Source organism: Stylophora pistillata, chromosome 13 (assembly GCF_964205215.1).
Source record: "Stylophora pistillata chromosome 13, jaStyPist1.2, whole genome shotgun sequence".
Lineage (NCBI taxonomy): Eukaryota > Metazoa > Cnidaria > Anthozoa > Scleractinia > Pocilloporidae > Stylophora > Stylophora pistillata.
Window position 1 is genome coordinate 5,495,555 of NC_142531.1, and position 16,105 is coordinate 5,511,659.

A 16,105-nucleotide genomic window follows, 5' to 3' on the forward strand; every position below is an offset into this window, starting at 1 on the left:
CATGTTCCTCAACTCCTTGACCCCTAAGAGTGACTAGCCTCTAATTTCTCCTGACCCTCTCCCCCCATGTTCCTCAACTCCTTGACCCCTAAGAGTGACTAGCATCTAATTTCTCCTGACCCCCTCCCCCCATGTTCCTCAACTCTTTGATCCCTAAGAGTGACTAGCATCTAATTTCTCCTGACCCTCTCCCCCCATGTTCCTCAACTCCTTGACCCCTAAGAGTGACTAGCATCTAATTTCTCCTGACCCCCTCCCCCATGTTCCTCAACTCCTTGACCCCTAAGAGTGACTAGTATCTAATTTCTCCTGACCCTCTCCCCCCATGTTCCTCAACTCCTCGACCCCTAAGAGTGACCAGCATCTAATTTCTCCTTACAATATCACCCCCGAATCACACATTAAAGTCACGGAAATAAAGGAAATGAATTAGCACTCTAGATTATTAAAAAATTCTCCTTGTCTGCACCTTAAAGAATGTCACGGAAGAACAAATGATAGACATACGCGGGATGTTAAGTTGCAAAGGGTTAAGGAAGAAAAGTTTTACATATCGACGGATAACGTTAAAGCTGTACTGTGCTACAATGTAATTCATTCTAAGCCTACAAATGATCCCGGAACACGAATAATTCTTATGACTGAACTACAAAGAAATCTCGTTGTAGGACCTCAAATGATCGCGTTAAGATTACTTTAGACCTTCAAAGGCCGAAATCTGGAGTTGAAACATTTATCTGTACTTTGGTGGGAAAAAAAGATTTAAAATCATTAGATGTTAGGGAGATATCGAGAAGTGACTGTTTTTGAGAATAGTTAATAAATAGCTAGAAGTGTTTTTATCGCATTAAGGACATTAGAGGTAAGCTGCTCCTATGCTTTTTCGCGGTAAGCTTCATCTAAGGAACTTGACTGTTACTCAGTTAGGTGGAGCCTTTTGTTGTTTGGCATATGGGACTAAATTTTTGCCTTCATAGGGTCTGATCAAGTGAGTACATAGGCATTTTGGCCAAGTAAAACCTGAACTCTAGCTGCGATCAGCATATAGTGACACTAACAAGCTGGCCATACCAGCTAGCCAGGTGCCCATTAGCTAGGCATCTCTAACTCCACAAGAAATGAACTTCAAGGTTCAACAACCTCCTCAAGTGAGGTTACTCGACTTGGCGACAACTACTCAATTAATTTAACATGGTCACAATTCAATAAATAATTTATAAATGAGCCATCAAATTTGATCGAAAGTGACTTTAAATATTTTATAGCGTCATGTCGTGGATAGGAATTGATTGGATATAAAACGATTCAATTTTAACTTGTTTCCGAAGGCTTCAAAATGCTTCGTTATCACAAAATACCGCAGAACAGTCTAATGTTTTAGAACTATTAGCTATAACTAGGTTTTAATACTGACATTTTGTGAAACGTTTGTGTATTTTTCTCTGAGAGCAAACTTTCCGCTTAATTTATACTATCATCAATACATCAATTTCTTTGGAGTTGTTTGGGTAAAGGCTTCCCATTTCTGCAAGTTTGTTTCAGATAATGTTTTGGTTGTAAATTTGAGGAGCTTTTACTAATTGTTCTTGCAGAAACACCAATCCAATGGGTTAAGAATACAGCCAAAAATGATCTGGTCTGAAGTGTTCACGTAATCGAGGAATTTCATGAACCCTTGTTACATAAAGCATTATAACTGAAACACCACTGCGTAGGGTATAAGTATAAGAGCAACTGATTTCCACCCATAAAAGAAACGTGAGGCGCTTTCAACTTACTGAATAACAAATGCCCCGCGAATTTCAAAAGGCTATTTTTATTTGAGTCTTTGGGGTCCAAAGCTCGTCCGTTTTTAGGGGGCGGCGTTATGACTGCGGTGGCAACTACTCTGATAAAGTGTCAAAGGCTTATAAAACTTTGGAGGCCAAATTTTTATAAAACTTTGGAGGCCTATTAACACTGATGGAAATGGCGCTACAGTAAGAACAATCTTATTTGATTATCGAAAGGCCTTTGATTTTATTGACCATGAAATTCTGATTAGAAAATTGCGTACTAAGTGTAAATTGCCAGTTAGTATTACCAATTGGATAGTTGATTTTCCTTCTGATAGATTACAAAGAATAAAGCTGGCTGCGGAGTGCTTTACAGAGTAGGGATCTGTGCCCTCCGGAGTACCACAGGGCACAAAATTGGGCCCATGGTTATTTGTGCTTATGATAAATGACCTTGAAATCGCGTATCCACTATGGAAATACGTTGATGATACAACAGCCTCGGAGATGGTACCAAAAGAGAGTGAAAGTCATGCCCAAAATATAGCAGATTGTGTTATTGAGCGGTCACGAGAAAATAGAGTTCACTTGAATTCTGATAAGTGCAAAGAGCTTCGGATCTCATTTTCTAAAAGGCCCGGGTTCTTTGATCCCATGGGAATTGAAGGCAAAGAGTTAGAGGTAGTTGATGGCATAAAACTCCTGGGCCTCCATATAGCTAGCGATTTGACCTGGAACAGTCATATATCAGAAGTAATCAAAAAGGCCAGTAAGAGGTTGTATATTTTAGTACAACTAAAGAGAGCTAGGGTTCCCTTACAAGACCTAGTACTTTTCAACACATCATGTGTAAGATCTGTAACAGAATACGCGATACCTGTCTTCTATAATGCCCTTTCGCAATATCTAAAGAATGAGCTTTTACGTATTGAGAAACGGTCAATTTCCATTACAACTGCGGGTGATTGTGCGGTTACTAAAGATTTAGGAATACGAATGTCCGGGTCGGACACATATAGCGGCGTCGATGTCGAATAACAACAGAACAGCTCATTAACCCAACGAATTTAATGACGGCGAAGAATTCCAATGTTTACAAAACCATCCGGTCGCCCTTTCATCATAAATTACGAGGCTCAGGGAGCCGTAAAAACCACATGATGAAAGGCGGTAAACGAAAGAAAAGAAAACAGTTTTTACGTACCTATATCATTCACAAGCGCTTTTCCACGTGCGTAAAGGGGCTCAAAAATAAAAAAATTACTACTGAAGGATTGTGGTCTACTGACATACAAAAAAAGTGAGGAACGGAACGGACTAACATAAAACCTTGTTGAGGAATAGCCTCAACAACGACCTATCTTAGAGCATTACGAATTTCTATGTCAGAGGCTTTTTGAAGGTATCTTAGACAACCCTAGCTATAAGTTAAAGGGGCTTCTTCCACCCATACATAAACTCAGCTATAACTTCAAAAATAAGCGCCAATTTAATATGCCACGCCTTCGCACTTCCAGAACGATGAACACTTTTATATTTGCTATGGCAAAGAAGTTTAATGGCTAAATTTTTATCGATACGATATCCTTTACTTTTGTTACGGCACGCGTGATAATGATGGTAATAATAATGATGATAATGATAATGTAGATACTTTTAATTAATTTACATTTGTTTTATATAATTTACATTTATAGCAAAGATATTTTATTTCATTTACTATTATGTTATAATATTGTAAACTGCTGGTATAATAAGATGTGTAACTAGGTTTTTGAATTTTAAATTTTAAATTTTAAATTTCTTGGATTGTAAAAATGTGTAATTCAGCGCTTGGGCTGCAAATACTTTTGAGATTAAACTATCTATCCAAAAACTATGGCTTTATTTTTGTGAGGACTCGCTAGCTTTAAGAGGGGTAATAAGGTATATAAATTTTGTCTTTTTACGACAATTGGCCAAAATGTTGGTTATTAATGCGCTAGAAATTGTGAGGTATTTCTTACATGCCAACTACTTCTTCTTTAAAACCTTCTTATGTGACGAAGATTGGCGTATAATCCATTCGCTGAGGTTTAAGGTAGATTCTCTCGACTATCAATGACAGTATCGAAAAAGCTTCACACTTTTCTAATCCATCAGCCGCTGATTAATTCTGTACAATTTATTAAGTAATGCTTGCAAACACGAAGGAAGGCCAATTCGATTATCAAACATCGTCAATTTTACGTTTAGGGGCTTGCTCGGGCTTAATGTTAGACCAAGCTCCGGTTGTTCGAAAAATGGATAACGCTATCCACTGGATAAATCTCAATCTAGTGGATAGCGAAGTAAGTTTCGTTAACACATCCGCTGGATAGCAATTTATGTGGTGGATCTTACACTTTTTTAACGTTACGGCCCAACAATTTCTGTCTTTGAACGAGACGAATTACTCATACTTCATTGCAAGTGGAATGATCGTAGTGTCAGCGTTAATTTTGTTTTCAGTGACCTTTAAGAAGCTGCCTCGCATCAATAAGGTAAACTACGACGTACATAATACTGTGTTTGGCCTCTTTAAATCCACTACAATTATTGCTTCCCGAAACACAACATTAAAGCGAGAATCAGACCAGCTATGTGCTCTATAGTTGGGAAGCATTGAGATAATTTCATGCCGATTTACAACATCCTAAGTTTCCAAACGCTCGTGTTTAAACATTTTTTCTGAATAGGTAGCCTCTAGCAAAAGAGACAAGCAAGGATTTCTGAAAAACTGTGCGTATCACATTCAATTGGAACCCTTGCAAGACAACAACAAAGCAGTGACAAAAGCATTTTTGTTTATTTCAACTAACCATTACTTAACTCTCATAAACACCCGCATCATTCAGAGTTACTTAGTACTGTCAGTTAGGGATAGCATTGGTTTTGCAAATTAGTCATTTGCGATTATATTGCTCTTCATTCAAAAATTCGTAAGTTAAAAATTATTTACCGCTAAACCAGCAGTTTGAAATCTGTGGTTTTTGGGCAACAAGACCAGATTAATCTGCTTTCTAGCATTTGCTATATTTAGGAATTATACTTCCATAGGCGCAGCACCTCTGATAATAGATGCTGTGGGGTTCCCCGTATCATGTGCGAGAGCAGCTAGAAAATATGGAAACGACTTTTCGTGAGCTGCCAAGAATGCAGCATTTGTGGGTCCTCGGGTTGTAGGTAACCAGGCCACATTTGCGGGGGCAGCTTGAAGATCTGGGGAAGACTCTTCGTAAAAGGCCGAGAATGCAACATTTGTGGGTCCTCGGATTGTAGGGAATTAAACCACACCTCAAGAAAGGGCGAGGGCAGCTGGCAAATATTGGGACGACTTTTCGCGAGGTGCCAAGTATGCAACATTTGTGGGTATTCGGGTTGTAGGTAATCAGGCCACATTTGCGGCGGCAGCTTGCGGATCTAGGAATGACTCTTCGTAAACGGCCGAGAATGCAACATTTGTGGGTCCTCGGGTTGTAGGTGACCAAACCACACTTCGGGAGAGGAAAAAGGCAGCTACTATGTTTGGGAACGACTCGTCTGCCAAAGCAACATTTATGAGTCAATGGGTTGTATAGCTTGAAGCCACATCTCCTCACTGGAATCCCATCTTCTACTTCATCCTCGCTGGTTTCTTCATCTTCTCGGTGATAGTCTTGTGCTTCCTCTTCCTGAACGTCATCTTCTCCAGAAAAGAGGGAGAATTCTCAAACTAAGAATCACGTGATTCCACTAACTAAAAGTATAGTTTCGAAACTACTTCGCTGTTCTTACACTTTCGTCTAAAATTTCTTTTTTACTTACCTTGGTCGCCCTCCCCCTCAGCAGCTTCGTTTGAAGGTTCTTCTTCAGTGGCGTCTTGTTCAACGGGAGTATTTTCCACTTTTTCAGTGTCTTCGGCTGAGAAAGTATTAAGTTCACAACATTAATGAGTGATTTTAATAACTGCCTGACTGATTGCACTTTCACCACTTGACCCATTGATTGATTGATTGTTTCATAGAATCATTTTTATTTGAGAAACTGGTTTCCGCTTACAGATATGCTGGTTATGTACTTGTTTTTCTCCATCTTTTATAACCGATTAGCTCATTAAAAAAGAGTTTAGCAGTTGTAAAACATGCGGGATTTTCTCTGCAAGAATCCAAACTCACCTGATAGAAACTCGCCCTGCTGCCTCCCCCTGTGGTTTTCTAGTGTGCTTAAGCAGACTCGAGATGGCTCCTATATTTACTTAAATTCTAAACAGACACCGGTGGTTGAAATAAAGCATAATGGTACTGATTTTGAACTTAGCTATATCTTTAGGTTATGCACGAGCCTGTCGGGCTGTTTTGTTGTTTACTAGTTTTTCATTCGTGTCATGGCTAACAGGTTTTTCTTGTTGCTGGAGTAAGAGGGCTTTTCCCTCGAGAACTTGCTTCAAGCTTTTAAAATCTCTATCATGAATAATCGAGTGTTTTTGCTCTTATTCCTTTAGGTATAAGTCGACAGAAATAACCATTACACGAAAGCTATCGCGCTCGCAGTCTGCTCCGTCCTTCGTACGAACTGTAGCTCTTGTTGAATTTTATGGAGGGCCTCCGGGTCATACTTCCGTAGCCGTTTTTGGAAAGCTAGAACTTCCAGTCTCCCAGTCGGTTGCTGGTCCTTTTTGTTTTTAGAATTTTCCCTGAAACACTCTGAATTATAACATTGTAACTTTCTATTGACCTTTCCGCCATTTTGTTCCGTGTTGCTTTCGCGACATATCTATCAATCCATTTTCATTTCAACTTTCTGCGCTCAATTCCAGTTTCTGCGCTGTTTGAGATTAATCGACGTGTTCTCGGCCAATGAGCATGCTAAATAATTTTGGAATATGTATTACTATGAAGTGAAAAGTCAGTGGGATATGCTATCGAAATTGCATATTCGATTTCTCCCGGCACAGTTTAGATTATTTTTCAATTATAAGTTGAGTTTTCGAAATTCTCCTAGTTTCAATAACTGATTCGCTTTTTTTGCCACTTTCGTTAGGAAACCTGTTCTTCTTACCCGGGTCGCTCTCCTCCTCTGCAGCTTCGTCCGAAGTTTCTTCTTGAATGGCATCTTGTTCTATGATTGCATAGTTCGCCTCTTCAGCGTCTTCGGCTGAAAGAGTATTGAGTACTTAGAATTAATAACTGATTGAGTGCGCTGTCAACCATTGACTCATTGATTTATTGATTGTTTTATAGGCTTACTCTGGGACCTTAAGTTGTCTTAAGTCGCCTAAAGACGCCTTAAGTTGCCTTAAGTCGCCATTGGTTACGCAACGTTATAAGGGTTCCACCCTTCCCAATTGACCCCATTCACCCCACTCTAATCATGACTATTGTGTTTATTGCAAGGGATTCTGTAAATATTTTTTAAGGTTTATGGAGAGACTGTTGCCAACTTTGATTTTATCGCTTCATTCAAATAAAATCGCTTTAAGTCGTCTTAAATCGCCCAAAGTTAGTAAGTGATTTTCGAGTCGACTAACCGTATAGCTGTCTAACTCCTCGGCAACTGATTATTTTATATAAAATAAGACGCAAGAAAAACCAGATGAGTGAAGAGGCGAAATAACGGGTGAAATAACAAGGTCTAACGTACTTCAAAAGTAGGTTTCTCGGAAATCGTAGCGACGATGTTTACTTTAGTTCTCACGAGCTTCTCAAAGACACTTATTTTTCTTAGTATATTTAAGCATCGAAATTCACTCACTGCTGGGTATATAATTCTTTCTGCACCCTTTCCCAAATTCTAACAACCATGATACAGGATATATGCATTGCCCAGGAAGAAAATGACTCAAAGGGTTGTTGTGCAACAGAAACCGTTTTTCAACATATTTCTTAACAGATTTAAAAACTCTTCTAAAGATATCTCATGAAACGCCTTTGACGAACCTTTTTCTTCCCCTTGATCAGCGACGTCTTCTAAAGCTTCATTTAAGTCTTGAAGCTCGAATTCCGCTGCTATCTCCCCAGGATTAGCAGCATTTTCTTCAAAGGTTTCAGCACTTACGACAGCAAAAACTGCCAGAAAAGCAGGAAAGAATTGCAAAACTCTAGCCATCTTTGGTTTCCTACCGAACGATGTACCCAAAGCTGAAAATCACTCCCTTTTATACTGTACAAAAAGGTTCCTAAATAGCACCTTTTAGTGGTCTAGACTCATTATTCACTTGGACATTTTAAAACCCTCAAGCAATAGTAAGGTTTTTGGAAATTTCAATTTTCTCTGATATTGCGATACCTAGCGGAATTGAGGAAGATATAAAAATATGTCCGTTTATCATCGGAAAAATCCATGATTTTACTAATAAGACCAGTCTTATAATTAGTTATAACTAGAAGTTGTAACCACTAAAATTGCGTGAAACATTTGTTCAGTTTCTCTGGTAGACTTAGGAGTAGTGAAGTATTCTCTTGTTTTAACTCGACAACTGACGTGAGCGCCAGCACATATTGTATTGAGGTGAACTGTATTAACTGTATTGACAGTCATTTAAAGTTGAAAGATCACAAAAAAGTGACTGTTTGAATTGTATATTGTCAGTAAGTCTTTTGAAAAGAAAGAGATGACATAAATTTAAACAATCACAGCATTTTTGATTGTATTGTCGATACGAGCAAAACAAAACATTTCATGTATACTTTTTTTTAATGAAACAGACTAATCACGACCGACTTACGCCACTTGAGTCTTACAGCCAATAACATCACGGCAAAACTGACCAATCATTTTACACGAACAGGACTAAGAACATTCTACTGACAACAACTATTCACTTGACTCTGAGGATGATTTTCGCACAGGTTGTCGAAACGTCAGTCACGCTGACCACCGACAACAGTCTTTCTTTGGACTACACTCACCCGGACGATCGAACTACGCTTTCACATGTTAACCCCGGGTTCAGACCATTTACTGAATTATGTTTCATTTCTGTAGAACCACACCAAGAGTTCCATATTACACACAACCGGTGTTTCACGTCACTAGTTCGAAAATTTTATGTTGGACAAGGGTAGCTTATATTCGTTGAGAAAAGTTTAAAGAAACACTTACTGATATTGGTCTTGATAGATATTCTACGAAACAAAAAGTTCACTTCATCACATCATCAATATTTTCAGTCTTATTGTAAAAAACCGCAGATTCAAATCATACTTGACATTAATAATATTATTGTACTTCTGTTTGACGTAAACTTTTATATTTTGAGAGTTTACAGTGCAGTCACTTTGTAGTTTTCTATGATAGTTTTGTAATTATTCATCGAGACTGGTAATTAGTTTCTCTTTACAACATCACCCCCCGAATCACACATAAAAGTCAAGAAAATAAAGGAAATGACCTTAAAACTCTTGATTGTTAAAAAAACTCGCCTTGTCTGCACCTTTGGGAATGTAAAAACTATGAAGAACAATATACATATGGAGGATGTTAAGGTGTAAAGGGTCAGTTAAGGAAGAAATTTTTACATATCGACGGACAACGTTAAAGCTGTACTGTGCTGCTCTGTAAGTCATTCCAAGACTACAAATGATCCCGGAAGACGCGAATGATTCTTAAAACTGAACCGCAAAGACATCTCACCGTAAGACCGTGAATGATCGCGTTAAGATTACGATACTTCAGACACCGAATTTTGCTAAAAAATTGTTTTCACTCTTTCTCCAGTTCGGTTAAAGCATTTATCTGTAGTTTCGTGGGAAAAGAATATTACTTAAAATCATTAGATTTTAGTGAGACATCGGGGAAAAACTGTTTTTGAGAAAAGTTATTAAAGAGCTAAAGGTGCTTTTATCATATTAAGGACGTCAGAGGTAAGCTACTCCTTTGCTTTTTTAGCGGTAAACTTCATCCAATACATCAACACATGAATATCTTTGTACTTGTTTGGGTAGAGGCTTGGAATTTCTACAAGTTTGTTCAGATGATGTTTTGGTTGTAAATTTGGGGAGCTTTACTAATTTTTGTTGCAGAAACACCAATCAAATGGGTTAAGAATACAGCCAAAAATGGTCTGAAGTGTTTACGCAATAGAGAAACTCCATGGACCCTTTTACGAAAGTGCAATATAACTGAAACACCACTGCGGAGGGTACAAATATAAGAAGAACTGATTTCCTCCCTTAAAAAAAACGCGAGGCGCTTTCAACTAACTCAGTGAAAAATAAATCTCCCGCGAATTTCAAGAGGCTATTTTTATTTGAGTCTTTGGGGTCCAAAGCTCGTCCCTTTTTTGTGGGCAGCGTTATGACTGCGGTGGCAACTGCTCTGATGAAGTGTCAAAGACTAATAAAACTTTGGAGGCCGAAAACTATGGCTTTCTTTTTGTGTGGATTCGCTAGCTTTGAGAGAAGTAATAAGGTTTATAAATTTTGTGTTCTTACGACAACTGGCCAAAATGTTAACTGGTTATTAATGCGCTAGAGTTTGTGAGGGATTTCTTACATGCCATCTACTTCTTCTTGAAAACCTTCTTATGTGAGGAAGATTGGCGTATAATCAATTCGCCAAGGTTTAAGGTAGATTTTCTCGACTATCAATGACAGTATCGTAAAAGCTTCACACTTTTCCAATCCATCGGCCGCTGATTAATTCTGTGCAATTTATTAAGTCGTGCATGCAAACACGAAAAAAGACCGATTCGATTATGAAACATCGCCAATTTTACGTTTAGGGACTTGCGCGGGCTTAATATTAGACCAAGCTAAGCTCCGGTTGTTCGAAGGATGGATAACGCTAGCGTAGTACGTTTTGTTAACACAACCGCTGGATAGCAATTTAGTATGTGGTGGATTTTACACTTTTTCACGTTACGGCCCAACAATTTCTGTCTTTGAAACGAGACAAATTACTCATACTTCATTGCAAGTGAAATGATCGTAGTGTCAGTGTTAATTTTATTTTCTGTGACCCTTAAGAGGCTGCCTCGAATCAACAAGGTAAACTACGACGTGCAAAACACTGTGTTTGGCCTGTTTAAAGCCATGACAGTTATCGCTTCCCGAAACACAACTTTGAAGCGAGACTCTGACCAGCTATGTGCCCTATAGTTCCGAAGCACCGAGGTAATTTCATGCCAATTTACAATATCCTAGGTCTCCATACGTTCATGTTTAAACTTTTTTTTCTGAATAGGTAGCCTCTAGCGAAAGAGACAAGCAAGGATTTCCAAAAAACTGTCTGCATCAAATTTAATGGGAACCGGCTTCCAAGACAACAACAAAGTAGTGACAAAAACATTTCAGTTTATTTGAACTAAACATTACTTAACTTTTGTAAGGACCCGCATCATTCAGAGTTACTTCGTACTGTCAGTTAGGGATAGCATTGGTTTTACAAATTAGTGATTTCCGATTATATTGCTCTTCATTCAAAAATTCGTAACTTAAAAATTATTTACCGCTAAACCAGCAGTTTAAAATCTGTGGTTTTTGGGCAACAAGACCAGATTAATCTGCTTTCTAGCATTTGCTATATTTAGGAATTATACTTCCATTGGCGCAGCACCTCTGATAATAGATGCTGTGGGGTTCCCCGTATCATGTGCGAGAGCAGCTAGAAAATATGGAAACGACTTTTCGTGAGCTGCCAAGAATGCAACATTTGTGGGTCCTCGGGTTGTAGGTAACCAGGCCACATTTGCGGGGGCAGCTTGAAGATCTGGGAATGACTCTTCGTACAAGGCCGAGAATGCAACATTTGTGGGTCCTCGGGTTGTAGGTAACCAGGCCACATTTGCGGGGGCAACTTGAAGATCTGGGGATGACTCTTCGTAAAAGGCCGAGAATGCAACATTTGTGGGTCCTCGGATTGTAGGGAATTAAACCACACCTCAAGAAAGGACGAGGGCAGCTGACAAATATTGGGACGACTTTTCGTGAGGTGCCAAGTATGCAACATTTGTGGGTATTCGGGTTGTAGATAACCAGGCCACATTTGCGGGGGCAGCTTGCGGATCTAGGAATGACTCTTCGTAAACGGCCGAGAATGCAACATCTGTGGGTCTTTGGGTTGTAGGTGACTAAACCACACTTCGGGAGAGGAAAAAGGCAGCTACTATGTTTGGGAACGATTTGTCTGCCAAAGCAACATTTATGAGTCAATGGGTTGTATAGCTTGAAGCCACATCTCCTCACTGGAATCCCATCTTCTACTTCATCCTCGCTGGTTTCTTCATCTTCTCGTTGATAGTGTTGTGCTTCGTCTTCCTGAACGTCATCTTCTCCAGAAAAGAGGGAAAATTGTCAAACTAAGAATCACGTGATCACCACTCACTAAAAGTATAGTTTCGAAACTACTTCGCTGTTGTTGCGCTTTCGCCTAAAAATTTATTTTTTTTACTTACCTTGGTCGCCCTCCTCCTTAGCAGGTTCGTCTGAGGGTTCTTCTTTAGTGGCGTCTTGTTCAATGGGAGTATTTTTCACTTTTTTAGTGCCTTCGGCTGAGAAAGTATTAAGTTCACAACATTAATGAGTGATTTTAATAACTGACTGGCTGATTGCACTTTCACCCCTTGACCCATTAATTGATTGATTGTTTCATAGAATCATTTTTATTTGAGAAACTGCCGTTGCCGCTTACAGAGGAATCCAAACTCGCCTGATAGAAACTCGGCCTACTGCCTTCCCCTGTGGTTTTCTAGTGTGCTTAAGCAGACTCGCGGTTGCTCCTATATTTACTGAAATTATAAACAGACACCGGTGGTTGAAATAAAGCATAATGGTACTGATTTTGAACTTAGCTATATGTGATATAAGAAATATCACATGAATATATGAATATATAAATATATGAAGTTCATATATTTTCATATACGTATTAGCTGTATGTGTACGTTATGCACGATCCTGTCGGGCTGTTTTGTTGTTTACTAGTTTTTCATTCGTGTCATGGCTAACAGGTTTTTCTTGTTGCTGGAGTAAGAGGGCTTTTCCCTCAAGAACTTGTTTCAAGCTTTTAAAATCTCCATCATAAATAATCTAGGTTTTTTTGCTCTTTCTCCGTTAGGTGTAAGTCGACAGAAATAACCATTACACGAAAGCTATCGCGCTCGCAATCTGCCCTGTCCCTCGTACGAACTGTTGCTCTTGTTGAATTTTATTTAGCGCCTTCAGTTCATACTTCCATGGCTGTTTTTGAAAGGCTAGAACTCCCAGTCTGGCAGTCAGTTGTTGGTTCTTTTTATTTTTAGAATTTTCTGTGATACATTCTGAATTATAACGTTGTAACTTTCTAATGACCTTTCCGCCATTTTGTTCCGTGTTGTTTTCGCGACATATCTATCAATTAATTTTCATTTCAACTTCTGCGCTCAATTCCAGTTTCTGCGCTGTTTGGGATTAATCGACGTGTTCTCGGCCAATGAGCATGCTAAAAAGTTTTGGCATGTGTAATGCTATGTCGTGAAAAGTCAGTGGCATATGCAATCAAAATTGCATATTCGATTTCTCCCGCAGTTTAGGTTATTTTTCAATGATAACTTGAGTTTTCGAAATTCTCCTAGTTTCAACAACTGATTCGCTTTTTTTCCCACTTACTTTAGGAAATCTGTTCTACTTACCTGGGTCGCTCTCCTCCTCTGCAGCTTCGTCTGAAGTTTCTTCTTGAATGGCATCTTGTTCTACGAGTGCATAGTTCGCCTCTGCAGCGTATTCGGCTGAAAAAGTATTGAGTTCTTAAAATTAATAAGTGATCAAGTGCAATTTCAACCATTGGCTCATTGATTTATTGATTCATTTATAGGCTTACTCTGGGACCTTAAGTTGTCTTAAGTCGCCTAAAGTCGCCTTAAGTCGCTATTGGTTACGCAATGTTTTAAGGGTTCCACCCTTCCCAATTGACCCCATTCACCCCACTCTAATCATGACTATTGTGTTTATTGCAAGGGATTCTGTAAATATTTTTAAGGTTTATGGAGAGACTGTTGCCAACTTTGATTTTATCGCTTCAGTCAAATAAAATCGCTTTAAGTCGTCTTAAATCGCCCAAAGTTAGTAAGTGATTTTCGAGTCGACTAACCGTATAGCTGTCTAACTCCTCGGCAACTGATTATTTTATATAAAATAGGACGAAAGAAAAAACAGATGAACGAAGAGGCGAAATAGCGAGTGAAATAACAAAGTGTAACGTACTTCAAAAGCAATTTTCTCGGAAATCGTAGCGACGATGTTTACTTTAGTTCTCACGAGCTTCTCAAAAACACTCATTTTTCTTAGCATATTTAAGCATCGAAATTCACTCACTTCTTGGTATATAATTCTTTCTGCACCCTTTCCCAAATTCTAACAACCATGATACAGTAGATATGCATTGCCCAGGAAGAAAATGACTCAAAGGGTTGTTGTGCAACAGAAAGCTTTTTTCAACATATTTCTTAACAGATTTAAAAACTATTCTAAAGATAGAAACGCCTTTGACGTACCTTTTTCTTCCCCTTGATCAGCGACGTCTTCTAAAGCTTCATTTAAGTCTTGAAGCTCGAATTCCGCTGCTATCTTCCCAGGATTAGCAGCATTTTCTTCAAAGGTTTCAGCACTTACGACAGCAAAAACTGTCAGAAAAGCAGTGAGGAATTTATAAACTCTAGCCATCTTTGGTTTGCTACCGAACGATGTACCCAAAGCTGAAAATCACTCCCTTTTATACAGTACAAAAAGGTTCCAAAATAGCACCTTTTAGTGGTCTAGACTAATTATTCACTTGGACATTTTAAAACCCTCAAGCAATCGTAAGGTGTTTGGAAATCTCAATTTTCTCTTATATTGCGATACCTAGCGGAATTGAGGAAGATATAAAAATATGTCCGTTTATCATCGGAAAAATCCATGATTTAACTAATAAGACCAGTCTTACAATTAGTTATAACTAGAAGTTATAACCATTAAAATTTTGTGAACATTTGTTTAGTTTCTCTGGTAGACTCAGGAGTAGTGAAGTATCCTCTTGTTTTAACTCGACAACTGACGTGAACGCCAGCACATATTGTAATGAGGTGTACTGTATGAACTGTATTGACAGTCATTCAAAATTGAAAGATGACAAAAAAGTGACTGTCTGAATTGTATATTGTCAGTAAGTCTTTTGAAAAGAAAGAAATGACATAAATTTAAACAATCACAGCATGTTCGATTGTATTATCGATGCGAGCAAAAGAAAACATTTCATGTATACGTTTTTATGAAACAGACCAATCACGACCGACTTACGCCACTTGAGTCTTACAGCCAATAACATCACGGCAAAACAGACCAATCATTTTACACGAACTGGACTAAGGACATTCTACTGACAACAACTATTCACTTGACTCTGATGATGACTTCCGCACAGGTTGTCGAAACGTCAGTCACTACCACCAACAACAGTCCTTCTCAGGACTATACTCACCCGGACGATCGAACTACGCTTCCACATGTTACCCCCGGGTTTAAACCATTTACCGAATTATGTTTCAGTTCTGTAGAACCAGACCAAGAGTTCCATACTACACACAACCGGTGTTTCACGTCACTAGTTCGAAAATTTTATGTTGGACTAGGGTAGCTTATATTCGTTGAGAAAAGTTCAAACAAACACTGATATTGGTCTTGATAAATATTCTATGAAACAAAAAGTTCACTTCATCGCATTATCAATATTTTCAATCTTATTGTAAACAACCGCAGATTCAAATCATACTTGACATTACTAATATTACTGTACTTCTCCGGTTTGACGTAAACTTTTATATTTGAGAGCTTACAGTGCAGTCACTTTGTAGGTTTCTATGACGGTTTTTTAACTGTTCATCGAGAGTGGTAATTAGTTTCTCTTTACAATATCACTCCCGAATCACACATAAAAGTCACCAAAATAAAGGAAATGAACTTAAAAGTCTTGATTGTTTAAAAAAACTCTCCTCGTCTGCATTTTAGGGAATGTAAAAACTATGAAGAACAATTTACATATGCAGGATGTTAAGGTGTCATGGGTCAGTTAAGGAAGAAATTTTTACATATCGAAGGACAACAACGTTAAAGCTGTACTGCGCTGCTCTGCAAGTCATTCCAAGACTGCAAATGATCCCGGAAGACGCGAATGATTCTTAAAACTGAACTGAAAAGAAATCTCACCGTAAGACCGTGAATGATCGCGTTACGATTACTAAACTTCAGAGACCGAAGTTTGCTAAAAAATTGTTTTCACTCTTTCTCCAGTTCGGTTGAGGCATTTATCTGTAGTTTCGTGGAAAAAAATTTACTTAAAATCATTAGAATTTAGTGAGACATCGGGAAAAACTGTTT

General features: G+C 38.5%; 2 protein-coding genes across 2 annotated transcripts; one reads left to right on the forward strand and one right to left on the reverse strand.

Annotated features, from left to right (window-relative positions):
- The first annotated feature begins 1,956 nt into the window (after window positions 1–1,956).
- LOC148717368 (uncharacterized) lies at window positions 1,957–3,341 on the forward strand. The gene is made up of 2 exons (XM_088742705.1): window positions 1,957–2,767; window positions 3,128–3,341. Exons 1-2 carry the CDS (start codon window positions 2,217–2,219, stop codon window positions 3,339–3,341), a joined length of 765 nt encoding a protein of 254 aa, XP_088598831.1. The 5' UTR covers window positions 1,957–2,216.
- Window positions 3,342–4,580: 1,239 nt separating this feature from the next.
- Window positions 4,581–14,676, reverse strand: LOC111337736 (uncharacterized). Its single transcript, XM_088743668.1, has 8 exons — window positions 14,245–14,676; window positions 13,384–13,479; window positions 12,169–12,264; window positions 11,368–12,045; window positions 7,712–7,912; window positions 6,834–6,929; window positions 5,601–5,696; window positions 4,581–5,481 (listed from the first exon to the last, which is right to left on the reverse strand). Exons 1-8 carry the CDS (start codon window positions 14,411–14,413, stop codon window positions 4,895–4,897), a joined length of 2,019 nt encoding a protein of 672 aa, XP_088599794.1. The 5' UTR covers window positions 14,414–14,676; the 3' UTR covers window positions 4,581–4,894.
- Window positions 14,677–16,105: the final 1,429 nt, after the last annotated feature.

What these genes read in the sequence shown, in the direction of transcription:
- LOC148717368 (XM_088742705.1), top strand. Translation starts at nt 2,217, where the DNA reads ATGATAAATGACCTTGAAATCGCGTATCCACTATGGAAATACGTTGAT. An exon ending in GTTACTAAAGATTTAGGAAT is followed by an intron (nt 2,768 to 3,127) that starts ACGAATGTCCGG and finishes ATAGCCTCAACA; the next exon opens with ACGACCTATCTTAGAGCATT.
- LOC111337736 (XM_088743668.1), bottom strand. Translation starts at nt 14,413, where the DNA reads ATGGCTAGAGTTTATAAATTCCTCACTGCTTTTCTGACAGTTTTTGCT. An exon ending in TGATCAAGGGGAAGAAAAAG is followed by an intron (nt 6,930 to 7,711) that starts GTTCGTCAAAGG and finishes ATACTCTTTCAG; the next exon opens with CCGAAGACGCTGAAGAGGCG. An exon ending in TGAGGGGGAGGGCGACCAAG is followed by an intron (nt 5,482 to 5,600) that starts GTAAGTAAAAAA and finishes TCTTTTCTGGAG; the next exon opens with AAGATGACGTTCAGGAAGAG.